This window comes from Lithobates pipiens, unplaced genomic scaffold, assembly GCF_037356315.1.
Source record: "Lithobates pipiens isolate NorthernLeopardFrog02 unplaced genomic scaffold, aLitPip1_a1.2 Scaffold_8, whole genome shotgun sequence".
Taxonomy (NCBI): Eukaryota; Metazoa; Chordata; class Amphibia; order Anura; family Ranidae; genus Lithobates; species Lithobates pipiens.
Window position 1 is genome coordinate 647611853 of NW_027507903.1, and position 14764 is coordinate 647626616.

Sequence of the window (14764 nt, forward strand, 5' to 3'; positions counted from 1 at the left end):
CAAGGATACGTACATTATTCCCTCTTAATCTATTTTCAATTTCATCAATACGTTTATCTTGGTATTTAGATTGAAGCCCTACTGCTTTAAGTTCTTGTTTCATGCAGCTCGAGTCTTTTTCTATAATAGTAACCTGGTTCTCTAGCACTGATGTAGGTTCACGCACCTTCTGTATGTCTAGGTGCATAATGGAAACATCCTCCCTTTAAAGGGGTTGTAAAGCTTCCTTTTTTATTTTCTAAATAGGTTCCTTTAAGCTAGTGCATTGTTGATTCACTTACCTTTTCCTTCGATTCCCCTTCTAAATGTTTTTTTTCTTTGTCTGAATTTCTCACGTCCTGTTTCTCCTCAGTAAACTTCCCACCATCATCCGAGCGGTGTTTAGTCAGCCAGAACAGCTTACTGAGGAGGAACAGGAAGTGAGAAATTCAGACAAAGAAAACAAAGAAAAAAAAACATTTAAAAGGGAAATCGAAGCAAAAGGTAGAAGGGAAATCGAAGGAAAAGGTAAGTGAACCAACAATGCACTAGCTTAAAGGAACCTATCTAGAAAATAAAAAATAAACCTTTACAACCCCTTTAAGCAGTTAAACTGTGTAGATGTTATATTTAATGTGTAGTTCCCCTCACAGCCGCTGCAGGTACAGATACTGCAGGTCCCCCAGGTACAAAAGGTAAAACAGGTAAGGCAAGTCATTTATTTTTAGAGATACTGTCTGAAGCTTCTGAAACTTCTGGGACCGAAGTGCCTAATGTATCGCATCCACCTCTCTCAGTCATAACCAGCTCCCCTCCATCCTCTGCTGGCTTTCCTCCGTCCCCCACTTCAGATACCTCCATTATCTCCTGTGCAGAAAAAATCTGTGTCTGGTTCCCTGCAGTCTCCTGCTCCTCCCGGCTCTTTATCTCTGGTCCTATCTCCAGTACTGTCCTCTCCACTCCTACGGACATGCTACTGTGTTTAGCAAAAACGTCCTTACCAGAGTCCATGACCTTCGTATCCTTAGGGGAGCTCCATGCGAAACGCTCCAATTTAGCAGCCACTGCATCCAACCAGGGGCGGACTGACAACTCATGGGGGCCCCTGGGCAATTGGAGATTATGGGGCCCCCAGGCAATCAGAGATTATGGGGCCACACAGCATACACAAACACACACACACACACAGTATACAATCACACAGTATACACATACATGTACACACAGTATACACAGACATGTTTCTATTGGCTGAGAAGGTACTGGAGAGGTGGGGCAGCTATAATCTCTGGATTTTTAGACCAAAAGGATATCGGTAAGGTAAGGGACATTTCAGAGACAGATGTAAAAAAAACAAAAACAGATTTTTACATACTGTCCCTGGTTTTACTGAGGCTGGCAACCCTGATGGGGCCCCCTAGTGGCCCGGGGCCCTCGGCAGTGCCCGAGTGGCCGAATGGTCAGTTCGCCCCTGCACCAACCCACTCCCCCCCCCGCATGTCTCTCTCCACTGTCGGTTTACACAGCAACTTACTTGGCAGGCATTCCTCACCTCCGGCATATGAGCCCGTGTCTGTCTTTTCTCTGGCCATTACGCTTCTCAAATTTACTGCTCCAGCCTCTTCAGTCGCTCTCTCTCCGTGCGCCTTCCTGTTCCAGCTCCAGCTTCAGCAGCTTTAAGCTTCTTCGACCATCGCTCTTGTCACAGCTCCTAGCTGAATTCTGACAACGCAGTCACTTCTAGCACAGTATCAAAGATAGCGATGTAGAGCTATAAGGCTAGGGGACGGTAAGTGGTGCACAGTCAGTAGGTGAGCGGGTGTTCCTTGGTGCTTGTTGCCAATTACTCAGCCAGCTACCCAGGCAGTAGTCCCTCCAGCTGACCTCCCTGCAAATCCACCTGCAATTAGCAGGTAATTAGTAAGACACAAATATCTAGCAAGGATCGGGCAGGTATCTTGCAGGTATCTTGCAGGTATCTGGAAGCGGTATCAGTAATAGAATTATCCGATCTTAGTAGATTTTGAGGGAAAGCCACAGTACAAGCCACAGAATAGTCTGCAGTCCCGTTATATCACAGTGCAGAAATCCACGAATAGACTTCACATATCATATCCCGCATTCCCAGCTGATCTTCGGAGGAGCTCCGGGAGACAGCACACAACTTCTCTCACATGCTTAGCCTAGACCCCCCCGGGTGTGACATTGTTTTTTTAGTTTCCATTTTTATTAAATAAGAGAATTGCCAAAAACCTGTTTACTATTATTATTATTATTTATCTTTGACACTTTTTTTGGTGAATGGGTAGGGGTACAATGTACCCCACACTCATTCACATGGGGAGGGGTGGATCTCCTTGGCCCTCTTGTTAAAGGTGGCTTTCAAATTCCAATAAGCCCCTGCCCGCAGACCCCCCTGCCCAAAAGCCCCCCCTGCCCAAAGCACCAACCCCCCCATGTTGAGGGCACGCGCCCTGATATGGTTCAGGAGGGGGGTGCACTCACTCATCCCCACTATTTCCTGGCTGTATTCTCGACTAAGGGTCTGGTATAGATTTTTTTTTGGGGGGGGGACCACCAATGCGTTTTTTTTTCATTTATTTAATATTGTATTTTTTTCTTTTAGCTGTCTGCGGGTAAGCCCGTTCACAGCCGATGACTCATTCGTTGTTAAGGACACTGCGGTCAGCTTCCCGGCCCTGCTCCTTAGCAACATATTAACTGTGCGCTCGGCATCCCGCCGAATGCACAGAAAATTTTCATGTTCGGCAAACACCCGATAGGCCAATGTTCAGACCATACTTTTGCTCAGCCTGAACCGTTCGTCCAACACTATTACCGACTTTTGGCTTGTTTACTGACTATGCATCTGCTTGATCCCATTGCTACATCTGCAACTGGACCCTGGCCTGCTCACCTTCTGGTGCTGCAATCCTGAGGACTATGACCTGGCCATCAGGAGCTCTGGTAAATACCAGCTAGTGCTTAGACCCCATGCCTCAAGTGAGCCTGTGTCATCTGCCAAGGTGATCTGCTTGTGTATTTATCCTGCTGGTCGGTGGGAATCTCTTGACTGCTATAGCTACTAGTCTCCGAGCCTGACCCCTGACAAGCATATTCATTTTTTGGGTTCACAGAGACAGGGGTGCCTGCCTTTACACACGTATGATCTTGAATGTCATCCCAGTCTTAGTCCGCAGGGTTCAATATTGAGTTGGCCTACCGCTTGCAGTTATAAAAGTGTCAACTCTTCTGGGAAGGCCGTCCACAAGGTTTAGGAGTGTGTCTATGGGAATGTTTGACCATTCTTACAGAAGCGCATTTGTGAGATCAGGCACTGATGTTCGATGAGAAGGCCTGGCTCAAAGTCTCCGCTCTAATTCATCCCAAAGATCTTCTGTCTTGTTGATGTCAGGACTCTGTGCAGGCCAATTAAGTTCCTTCACTCCAAACATCCATGTCTTTATGGACCTTGCTTTGTGCACTGATCCAAATCATTTGGTGGAGGGGGGATTACAATGTGGTTTTTTTTTCAGGGGTTGGGCTTGGCCTCTTAGTTCCAGTGAAGGTAACTCTTAAGGTGTCAGCATACCAAGACATTTTGGACAATTTCATGCTCCCAACTTGTGCAAACATACTGCAGACATGATACAGGAGATGGTCAGAGATTGCAGACATGATACAGGAGATGGTCAGAGACTGCAGACATGATACAGGAGATGGTCCGAGATTGCAGACATGACACAGGAGATGGTCAGAGATTGCAGACATAATACAGGAGATGGTCAGAGACTGCAGACATGATACAGGAGATGGTCAGAGATTGCAGACATGATACAGGAGATGGTCAGAGACTGCAGACATAATACAGGAGAAGGTCAGAAACTGCAGACATGAAACAGGAGATGGTCAGAGACTGCAGACATGATACAGAAGAAAGTCAGAGATTTCAGACATGATACAGGAGAAAGTCAGAGACTGCAGACATGATACAGGAGATGGTCAGGGACTGCAGACATGAAACAGGAGAAGGTCAGAGACTGCAGACATGAAACAGGAGATGGTCAGAGACTGCAGACATGATACAGGAGAAAGTCAGAGACTGCAGACATGATACAGGAGAAGGTCAGAGACTACAGACATGAAACAGGAGATGGTCAGAGATTGCAGACATGATACAAGAGATAGTCAGAGACTGCAGACATGATACAGGAGAAGAATCCATATACGTTTATTGCGATTTTTTTTTTTTACCAAAAATATGTAGAAGAATACATATCGGCCTAAACTGAGAAAAAAATTTGCTTTTTTTAAAAATAATTGTGGATATTTATTATAGCAAAAGGTACAACCATATTTGTACATATATATATTTTTCAAAAATGTTGCTCTTTTTTTGTTTATAGCGCAAAAAAATAAAAAACGCAGAGATTTCTCAAATATCACCAAAAGAAAGCTCTATTTGAGGGAAATAAAGGATGTAAGTTTTGTTTGGGTACATCGTCGCCCGACTGCGCAATCGTCAGTTAAAGCGACGCAGTGCCGAATCCCAAAAAATGCTCTGGTCATTGAGCAGCCAAATCTTCTGGGGCTGAAGTGGTTAAACATATTTAATTAATCCTCCAATCAATGTGTACTATTCCACTAATCTTTTTATTTTAAAGGGAAGCATTCATTAATTATAAAGGGAGACACTGTTATTTGGTGTTACGGGTATTAGAAGCTTCCTATCTGATACTAAAGGCCAAACAGCAGGAAGCTGGACTGTCTCTGTACTCTGGGGGAGAAATAATCAAGGTACAGGTGAAGGAGAAGAGCCAATGGGTACCCGGGATGGTTCTGGATCCCAGCAATGCCCCCAGGCAGTCAATAAAATATGAAGCAATCTAGAAGAAAATCAGCAATAGCAGCCTACACCTCACTTACTTTCACCTAACCAGACCCCCCCCAACCACCCCAGATCCCGAATGATGGTACTAGGCTCAGACTCCATGTAACCACACTTCTTTTTACCACGTTGCAGCCATGTCCAGCTTTCACCTCAGCGCACTTAAGCTGCCCATAGATGGGTAGAAATTTGAATATTTTTTTTTAGGAAAAGAATGTTCCATGATAGTTTGTTCATTTTTATAATCATCAAATTGATGTTCATTTTCAACCGCAGTGATGAGAAAATTCAAAGGCGCAGGATGGAAAATTTTTCTTGAAGGAACGAATTTCAAACAGCTTATATGGTTTTCATTCGGTAAAGTCCATTCATTCCAAAATCCAATATTAAAAGGAAGCAAAATCTTTGTTCAAAATTCTATCTGACTACAGCCAGCTTGGTGTCTTGTTTCTTCTTTACACCCGTATTCCCCCCTTTATCCTTCTTCTAATGTTAGGAGGTATGATTATCATTACTACTGTGAGAAAATCCTCCCTCCTCTGTACTCTGATCTCTGTTTCAAATTTCATGATTCATGATCCAGCCCAGCCTCGCCCCGTGTAGGAGGAAGTGACCCTCCCAACTGCATTCTTCTCCGGTGTCAGAGAACTTCATTTCATTTCCTCGTCTGCTGTCAGCGATGGCGTCTTCTGATCTAAGAGCTGAGTTGGAATGTTCCATTTGTCTGAACATTTATACAGATCCTGTAAACCTGAGATGTGGACACAACTTCTGCCGGGTCTGTATTGATCGTGTGCTGGATACACAGGGGGGGTCTGGAGGATATTCCTGTCCTGAATGCCGAGAGAAGTTTCCGGATCGGCCTGCACTGCAGAGGAACATAACACTACGTAACATAGTGGGGAATTTCCTGTCTGCTCAGCCACATCAGGAGGAGTCCGGGGTCTTCTGTACTTACTGTGTGGACTCTCCTGTACCTGCTGTTAGATCCTGTCTGCTCTGTGAGGTTTCTCTGTGTGATAAACACCTGAGAGTCCACAAAAAGTCCCCAGAACACGTCTTATGTGACCCCACCTTGTCCATGGAGAGCAGGAAATGCTCCATCCATAAGAAGATCCTGGAGTATTACTGCACTGAGGATGAGACCTGTATCTGTGTGTCTTGTTCTATGATTGGAGGACATAAAGGACATGAGATGGAGTCACTGGATGAGGCTTCTGAGAAGAGGAAGGAGACACTGAGGAATGTTCTGAAGAAACTTCTGACAAAGAGAGAGGAGACCGAGGAAAGAGTCCAGAGTCTGCAGGAACACAGGAGGAAAGTAGAAGAAGAAGCAGCTAGTGACACCGAGAGAGTCACTGTCCTGTTTAGAGATCTCAGGAGACGTCTGGAAGACCTGGAGAAGAGAGTCCTGAGGGAAATCTCCGGGAGGGCAGAGCGGATCTCCATCTCCATCCGGGATCTGGAAATAAAGAAGGAGGAGCTGTCCAGGAAGTTGCGTCACATTGAGGAGCTGTGTAACGTGACGGATCCACTGACTGTCTTACAGGAATCAGACACAGGTGACTTGTGTGATACTGAGGATGGAGATAATGAGGACAGAGAGAGACATGAGGAGCTCCTCCATGATGGAGGGGGTCTGGATGTGGCGGGGGTCTTACACACAGGTTTATCTGATATAATAACAGAGGTAAATGTATACTTCTATATACAGGGAGCTGCAGACATATTACTGGATGTGAACACAACTAATAATTATCTCCATATATCAGATGACAGGAAAACTGTATCCAGGTCAAAAATAAACCAGAATCGTCCAGAAACACCAGAGAGATTTCGGGATAGGGTCCCTCAGGTGTTGAGGGTTAACGTGACGGATCCACTGACTGTCTTACAGGAATCAGACACAGGTGACTTGTGTGATACTGAGGATGGAGATAATGAGGACAGAGAGAGACATGAGGAGCTCCTCCATGATGGAGGGGGTCTGGATGTGGATGGGATATCACACACATTACACACATTATCTGATATAACAACAGAGGGAAATGTATCCTCCTATATACAGGGAGCTGCAGACATATTACTGGATGTAAATACAGCTTATAATTATCTCCATATATCATATGACAGGAAAACTGTATACAGATCAAATATAGACCAGAATCACCCAGAAACACCAGAGAGATTCCAGTATTGGTCTCAGGTGTTGAGCAGTCGGAGTTTCTCCTCAGGGAGACATTACTGGGAAGTGGATGTCGGGGGATCAGATGGATGGGTAGTCGGGATGTGTTACCCCAGTATAGAGAGGAGAGGATGGCAGTCAGCGATTGGATATAATAAGAAGTCCTGGGGTTTGTGGAGGAATGGTGATCGGTATGCGGTGATACATGACAAGAAACTGATCTTCTTACCCTCCAATATCTCCAGTAACAGAGTCAGGATAGATCTGGATTATGAGGTCGGACGGATCTCCTTTTATGATCTGTGTGACCCGATCCGACATCTCCACACCTTCACCACCACCTTCACTGAGCCCCTCCATGCTGGGATATGGGTATGGGGAGGTTGTATAAAGATATGTGGGGGGAATCAGAGACAGATGACATCACAGGGAGGATGGATGGGATTGGTGGAGTATGCAACCAATAGAATAAAGCAGTGGGTGGGGCTTTAGTCTGTATACGGCTGTTTCTCTACTATAAATAATACTAAGTGAGATTTCTCCCTCTAACACCGATCACTGTGATTGGGTAGAATATCTGTCCAGTTACTGCAGTAACATTTTCCTAGTGAGGAGAGGTGTGGCCTATATAATGACCTACCTATTATCTATCTATCTATCTATCTATCTATCTATCTATCTATCTATCTATCCCATGACAATCTGACATATTGATTTCTCTGTAGTTGTTAATCAGAAATGTATCAGAGCGTGTGACATCAGCAATCACTGTGATTGGATAGGATGTGGTCACCTCTCCTCTCTTTCCTTCTCCTATTCCATGAAATCTATAATAGAAGAGAAAAAAATCAATGTAATAATCTCAGAGGAAACATATGAAGAAATGATCCTGAGATTTACTAGGGAAAATAATGGGATTTATCACTAATATAATGATATTACAATAATAATGTATGATTACTAGAACTGAAATGTGTCCCCAATATAATGTGTCCCCATAGAATGGATCACCAATAGAATTCTATTGGATCACTTTTATAATGGATCCTAATATAATGTATCATTGTGATGGTGTATCTTATAATCGGTAGCTGTGTCCTGGTGATTGAGATATATTTTTTACTCTGTTTCTATTATACACTATCTCACAAAAGTGAGTACACCCCTCACATTTGTGTAAATATTTTCTTCTATCTTTTCATGTGACAACACTGAAGAAATGACACTTGTCTACAATATAAAGTAGTATACCCATAAAATAACTCAACACACAGCCATTAATGTCTAAACCACTGACAACAAAAGTGAGCAAACCCCCTAAGTGTAAATGTCCAAATTGGGCCCAATTTGCCATTTTCCCTCCCCGGTGTCATGTGACTCGTTAGTGTTATAAGGTCTCAGGTGTGAATGGGGAGCAGGTGTGTTAAATTTGGTGTTATCGCTCTCACTCTCTCATACTGGTCACATGACACCCTGGGGCAGGACATTTAACCTGAAAAAATCAAAAGTGCTAATTTTAAAGGCTTATTTACATGATATTCCCATATAAAGTGTTTGGGGACCCGGGTCCTGCCCCAGGGGACATGTATCAATGCAAAAAAAAAGTTTTAAAAACTGCAGTTTTTTGAGGAACAGACATTTTAATAATGCTTAACCACTTCCGGACCGCCGCATGCCAATATACATCCTAACTTTGAACAGGAATATCGTTGTTATGGCAGCAGCCAACTCTCATAACCCCCAGTATCCTCTTTTTTGCCAGCAGTCTGGTTTCCGACAATAGTGGTCTCTGCGGTGGACTTGCCGCAAGATCACTTTTATTAGTGGGGGGAGATGGCACCTTCTCCTCCTACCGAGCTCCGGTTTCCTCCCCCACTTACCAGAGCCTTCAGCAGCGGTGGAGGCGATCGGATCCTCTCACATCAGTGGAATGGAGACGAGTGAGGGGAAGATGGCCCCAACCTGTCTACATACCATTGCAGGGCGGAAGCGACGTCAAAACTTCACTTCCACCCATTGCTCTTAGCCCTTGTACACACGGCCGGACATTCCGATGGACAATGTCCGATAGGACCGTGTTGTTGGATAATCCGACCGCGTGTGGGCTCCATCGGACTGTTTCCATCGGAGTATCCGACCGACCAAGTTTTCCAGCTGGGCTATAACATTTTCCGGCAACATGATCCGGTCGGACTTTGTCCGATCATGTGTGGAGAATTCCGATCGGACAAAGTGCCACGCATGCTCAGATCAAATTCCTAGACCAAAGCTATTAGCTACTAGCCTGAACGTAGTCCCGTCCTAACGAAATAACGTCATCACGTTAAGTACGATCGGATTTTCTGACAGACGACCTTGTGTGCAAGGGCTTTAAGGGCCATTTTAATTTTTTTTTATTTTTTTTTAAATTATTGCATTTTAGTGTAAATATGAGATCTGAGGTCTTTTTGATATATAAGAGGACCTGTCATGCTTTTTTTTCTATTACAAGGCATGTTTACATTCCTTGTAATAGTAATAAAAGTGACAATTTTTTTTTTTTTAAAGAACAGTGTAAAAATAAAAAATAAAAGGTAAAATAAATAATAGAAGTTGTTTCTTTTTTTAAACGCTCCCCATCCCGCTGAGCATATGTGAGTAGCGCCCGCATATGAAAACGGTGTTCAAAGCACACATGTGAAGTACGTCGCGATCGGTAACTCAAAACATGCAACCTGTAGAATTTTTTTAAATGTCGCCTATGGAGATTTTTAAGGCTAAAAGTTTGTTGCTAGTCCACGAGCGGGCGCAATTTTGAACCGTGACGTGTTGGATATCAATTTACTTGGTGTAACATTATCTTTCACAATCTAAAAAAAATTGGGCTTTATGCTCTTGTTTTTTAATTCAAAAAAGTGTATTTTTTCTAAAAAAAGTGCGCTTATAAGACCGCTGCACAAATACGGTGTGACAAAAGTATTGCAACGACCGCCATTTTATTCTCTAGGGTGTTAGAAAAAAAAATGTATAATGTTTGGGTGTTCTAAGTCATTTTTTTAGCAAATGAAAACCTGTTTTTAACTTATAAGCAACAAATCTCAAAAAGAGGCTGGGTCCTTAAGTGGTTAAAGGGAAACAATAAAACTGAAATGAAATATTCCTTTAAATATCATGCCTGGGGGTGTCTATAGTGTGCCTGTAAAGTAGCACATATTTCCTGTGTTTAGAACAATACCACAGCAAAATGACTTTTCGAAAAGGAAAATATGTAATTTAAAACTGCTTGCGGCTGTAATGTATTGTTGGATCCCGGCAATATAGATAAAAATCATTGAAAAAAAGGGCACACCAGGCTCTTATCTGATCACGCAACCTGGCAGGCCTCATGAAAAAGGGGGGGGGTGAGAGATCTGTACCAGGTCACATGCCTTCAACATGGGGAGGGTGCTTTGGGGTCCCCCCCAAAATAATTTGCCCCCATGTTGATGGGGACAAAGTCATCCCCACAACCCTTGCCCGGTAGTTGTGGGGGTCTGCGGGCGGATAAACGGGTGACGGGTGAGGGGTTCCCCTTGATGTCCATACCAGACCCAAAGGGCCCACTAATGGACTGGGGGGGGGCCCATGCCGTTTTTTTCAATGATTTTTATCTATATTGCCAATACCCAACAATACATTACAGCCGCAAGCAGTTTTAAATGACATTTTTTTCCTTTACAGATGTAATTTTGCTGCTCTCATTCATAAAACTATGTACAGCTTCTGTATAAGCAGCCTTACATAGTGTGGGGCATGGACTCAACCCCGCAACCATGATTTGCCAAAGGCCTTTGGCCAATCGTCGCTCCCACAGCAGAGCGCTCTGTGAATGGCCAAAGCATGAGGATCAGGAGCATGCTTTGGCCAATCAGCATTCATCAATGCACTGCGATCTTGCAGGGCATTGACGGTCTCGCCGTTCATTTTGGCGCGTTCCGTGGGCGCTTGAATTTCCCGCGAATGCCTCATAATGTTCAGTATTTTTATTTAAAAAAAAGTATGTTTATCACCCGAACGTCCGAAACTTACGTTCGACATGAACATCAGGCTGATTTCTATACAGCAGTTGTGTAGGGACTTTTGTGAGATACTGTACATGTGAAGTGTTGGTGATGTATCACAAAAATAATAAAATGTATATCTGCTGCTGAATATTGTTTGATTTCTGTGCTGAAGGATCAGTGTGGGGGTGTTGGGAGGGGGTGGTGGATGCCGGTATCTGTGCTCTGTTTGAGGGGTAATAAGTACCCATCAGGGCTGGATCGTGATGAGCCAAACTGCCCTGGGTTCGGTTTGACCAGGATTTGGGTTTTGGGGTCCCCTCCCCTGAGAAAGCACCTTGTCCCCATGTTCATAACAACACCTTTCTCATATGAATTTGTATGGGGTACAAAGTACATTGTAGCAAGGTCCCAGGCCTCCTTCAGTCTAATAAGAACTTCCAGGGCCAGAGTTGACATCCTTCTGCATATGGTGGGCTGTGAGGCATAGTGGGTGCAAGGTAGTTATAGTTATTGGGCTCCAGACACTTCTTGAATGCAAAAGAGATTTTTATTCCTCTTAACAGAACTTTTGGGAGAGAGGGTTAGGGCCAGGACACCCTAAGGTAGTTGCAAGATTAATTGACAGACTCCGAGACTTCAACAGGAGAACAGCCATGGAGGGAAAGGCATCCAGCAGGAAACCACATCTGCATGGGTAGGAATGCAGTCTCATATGGCAACAGTCTTTAACAGTTCCTAACTCAAAATACCTCTCAAGCTTCACCCCACTGGCCTGCTCGGTCCCTGGCTTGACACACCAGTCTGCTCTGCAAGTGTCAAATTAATATTCGCTATTGTCTTCCTGATTCTCCTACCGGCCAATCAGGAAGCGGGTCCTGAGACCCGATTGGCCAGGGAGTCTAGGGACTCCCGGCCAATCGGGTCTCAGGACCCACTAACTGTTAGGCCGGGAGGAGAAGCAATGGTCCCCAAAGCGAGGTCTCCTCACCTTGGAAGACTGAAGCCATCAGGGTGAGACTCAGGGAGCAGCTCAGCCAGCGTCACGGTCCTCTCCATCCGGGAGCCATAATCCACCAGATCCGCATCAGATCCTCCTAGGGAAAAGAAGCTCGACCAATTTATCAAGACCCGGCTCCCTCTTCCATGGATTGCTCACCCACAGCCACATGCAGCACTCTATCCTGGAGCTCCACTGTATACTGTCCACCATCCCGGAGCTTCACCGTATACTTTCAATCCTGGAGAGCAGCCGCCCTACCCCAGATCCTCGCCAACTGCCTCATAAGGTAAGCAGGCATCTGATTGTGGTTTTGGTTTTCGCCCCCCCCCCCCCCAAAATATTGAGCACCAGCTGCCACTGGAGATTACACTGATATAGCGGTGATCAAAACTCTATTGCTGGTCTACACTGGCATTGATGACACTGTACTGGTGTGGCTATCAAATCAGAACACTGTTACTGACTCCACTGGCACTGGTGATATTGTACTGGTGAGGTATCGCCACGATCGTTAGAGTGAGAGCGATAATTCTAGCACTAGACCTCCTCTGTAACTCTAAACTGGTGACCTGCAAAAAGATGTTTAATGTCGCCTATGTAGATTTTTAAGTACCGTAGTTTGTTGTCATTCAACGAGCGTGCGCAATTTTAATGTTAGGCATCTGTTTAATTGGCGTAACATCATCTTTCACATTATACAAAAAAATTGGGCTAACTTTACTGTTTTGTCATTTTTTTATTCGTAAATACTGTGTGACATAAAGCATTGCAACAATCTACATTTTATTCTCTAGGGTCTCTGCTAATATATATATATGTATGTGTGTGTATATATATATATGTATGTTTAGAGGTTCTAAGTAATTTTATAGAAAAAAAAATACTGATTTTAACTTGTATACAATTAATCTCAGAAACAGGCTTGGTCCTTAAGCGGTTAAGGCTCCATTCACCCTTGTGCAGCTCCAAAGTCGCACGATTCCCAACTTTGGAGTGTAACTTTGTTCCAACTTTACACTCCCTGCCACTAATTTGCTTCAAAAGTAGTTCAGGAACCTTTTCAAAGTTTCTGCAGCTTTAAGTCGCATAGATCCGGACGTGTGCCATTGAAAACAATGGGCTGTGACTTGTCATGTGACTTTATGTATCCAAAGTCACATGACAAGTCACACAAGTGTGAATGGAGCCCCGGGGGGGGGGGGGGGGGGGGTTTATAGCTTGGGTTTCTTTCGTTGCTTTGACTTATAAACGCCATCTTGTGGTCAAAAATAAACAGAGCAAGCCAATGAAACCAAATATGGTTAAAAAAAAAAAAAAAAAGCAATTTCATCTATATACGCTACTGTGCAAAGTTTTAGGCAGGTGTAAAAAAAATTTAATGCTGTAACTAAAGAATGCTCTCAGAAAAATAAGTGCTAATAGTTTAATTTTTTATCAATTAAAATTAAAAGAACAAATTTCACACCTGCCTAAATCTTTTGCATAGTACTGTACTGTATGTAAAAACGAAAAACAAAAAAAAATGCTCTAAATACGTCATCCAATGAAGGCAGGCCTGGATTGATAAAGGGGCAAAAGGGGGCAATGGCCCACTGACAGAAAGGGGGGCCATACAAAAATTATATAAAACAATATAAAAAAAAAAATATATATATATATATATATATATATATATATATATATATATATATATATATATATACATAAAATAATAAAAAATAAGTAATAATAATAATAATAATGTAGCGCTGGCTCCTGACGAGCATGCGCTATGTGTTTTTGAAAGTTAATATTCCTGAAACCACAGTTGGGTTTTGGGGCTAGTTTTACTAAATTATGGTTTCAGTGCCAGTCCAGCTGGATTGCACTGGGTTTCTCCTTGGCCGCAGGTGTCGCTGTCACTGCCGGCAAGTGTGAGAACGCAGTTTAGCTGGGTGGGTTTATGCCATGTTTCTTTCAGAAACCAGCCCAGTGGGGGTGTTCTCTTACTGTGCATTCTGGGAGGTGGTATTTAAGGTACTGACATCATGTTCTTCGGTCGGTTCCATCTGTTTGGTTCTGGTCCTCCTGACCAGCCCCCATGGCCCTTCTGGCCTGGGGTGCAGAACCATGCATTTCCAAGTCTCGGGGCTGGCTAGCCCGAGGCGAAGCAACTGCAGAGACAGGCCTGAATGGATCTCGGGGCCTATTGATTCAAAGGTTGTCCGGTGCTGTCTCATCTAAGGAGAGGCCCAGCAATTGGAGAAGCATCCAGGGGAGGACTCTTCAGGAGAAGGCCATGTGCAAGGCTGACTTCTCTGAAGGAGCCTGGAGGCTCAGTTGAAGGACACTTCATGGATCTCCACTCATACGGTATCGCCAGACCGGCTGAGAGATACTGGTACCGTATGATAGCTCTTTAAATTTGTCTATGTCCCTCAGTTACGCCCAAGTCTATGGCAGAGACTTTTCTCAAGTATTCTACATCCAAGTCTGTGGCAGAGACTTTTCTCAAGTATTCTACATCCAAGTCTGTGGCAGAGACTTTGCTTTACTTAACACCCTACCGGCTGCTAGGCCTAGTGAAAAGAGGTCTATCCGAGGGTTGTGAGAATCCAGTTGTGAAACGGTTATTCTCTGGATTTCTTCTATGAGAGACTTTCCATTTTTGCAGTCCAAAGTCCCTGAACTTCCTCCTAACCCCCTACCCT

The 14764-nt window shown here is 44.0% G+C and overlaps 1 protein-coding gene across 1 annotated transcript; it reads left to right on the forward strand.

Moving 5' to 3' along the window:
* Positions 1-5520: 5520 nt before the first annotated feature.
* On the forward strand, positions 5521-9449 carry LOC143961694 (E3 ubiquitin/ISG15 ligase TRIM25-like). The gene has a single exon (XM_077471013.1). The coding sequence runs from the start codon at positions 5547-5549 to the stop codon at positions 7542-7544; it is 1998 nt and encodes a 665-aa protein (XP_077327139.1). The 5' UTR covers positions 5521-5546; the 3' UTR covers positions 7545-9449.
* The last annotated feature ends 5315 nt before the right edge of the window (positions 9450-14764 follow it).

Excerpts from the sequence above, each read along its gene's own strand:
- LOC143961694 (XM_077471013.1), top strand. The coding sequence starts at position 5,547 with ATGGCGTCTTCTGATCTAAGAGCTGAGTTGGAATGTTCCATTTGTCTG.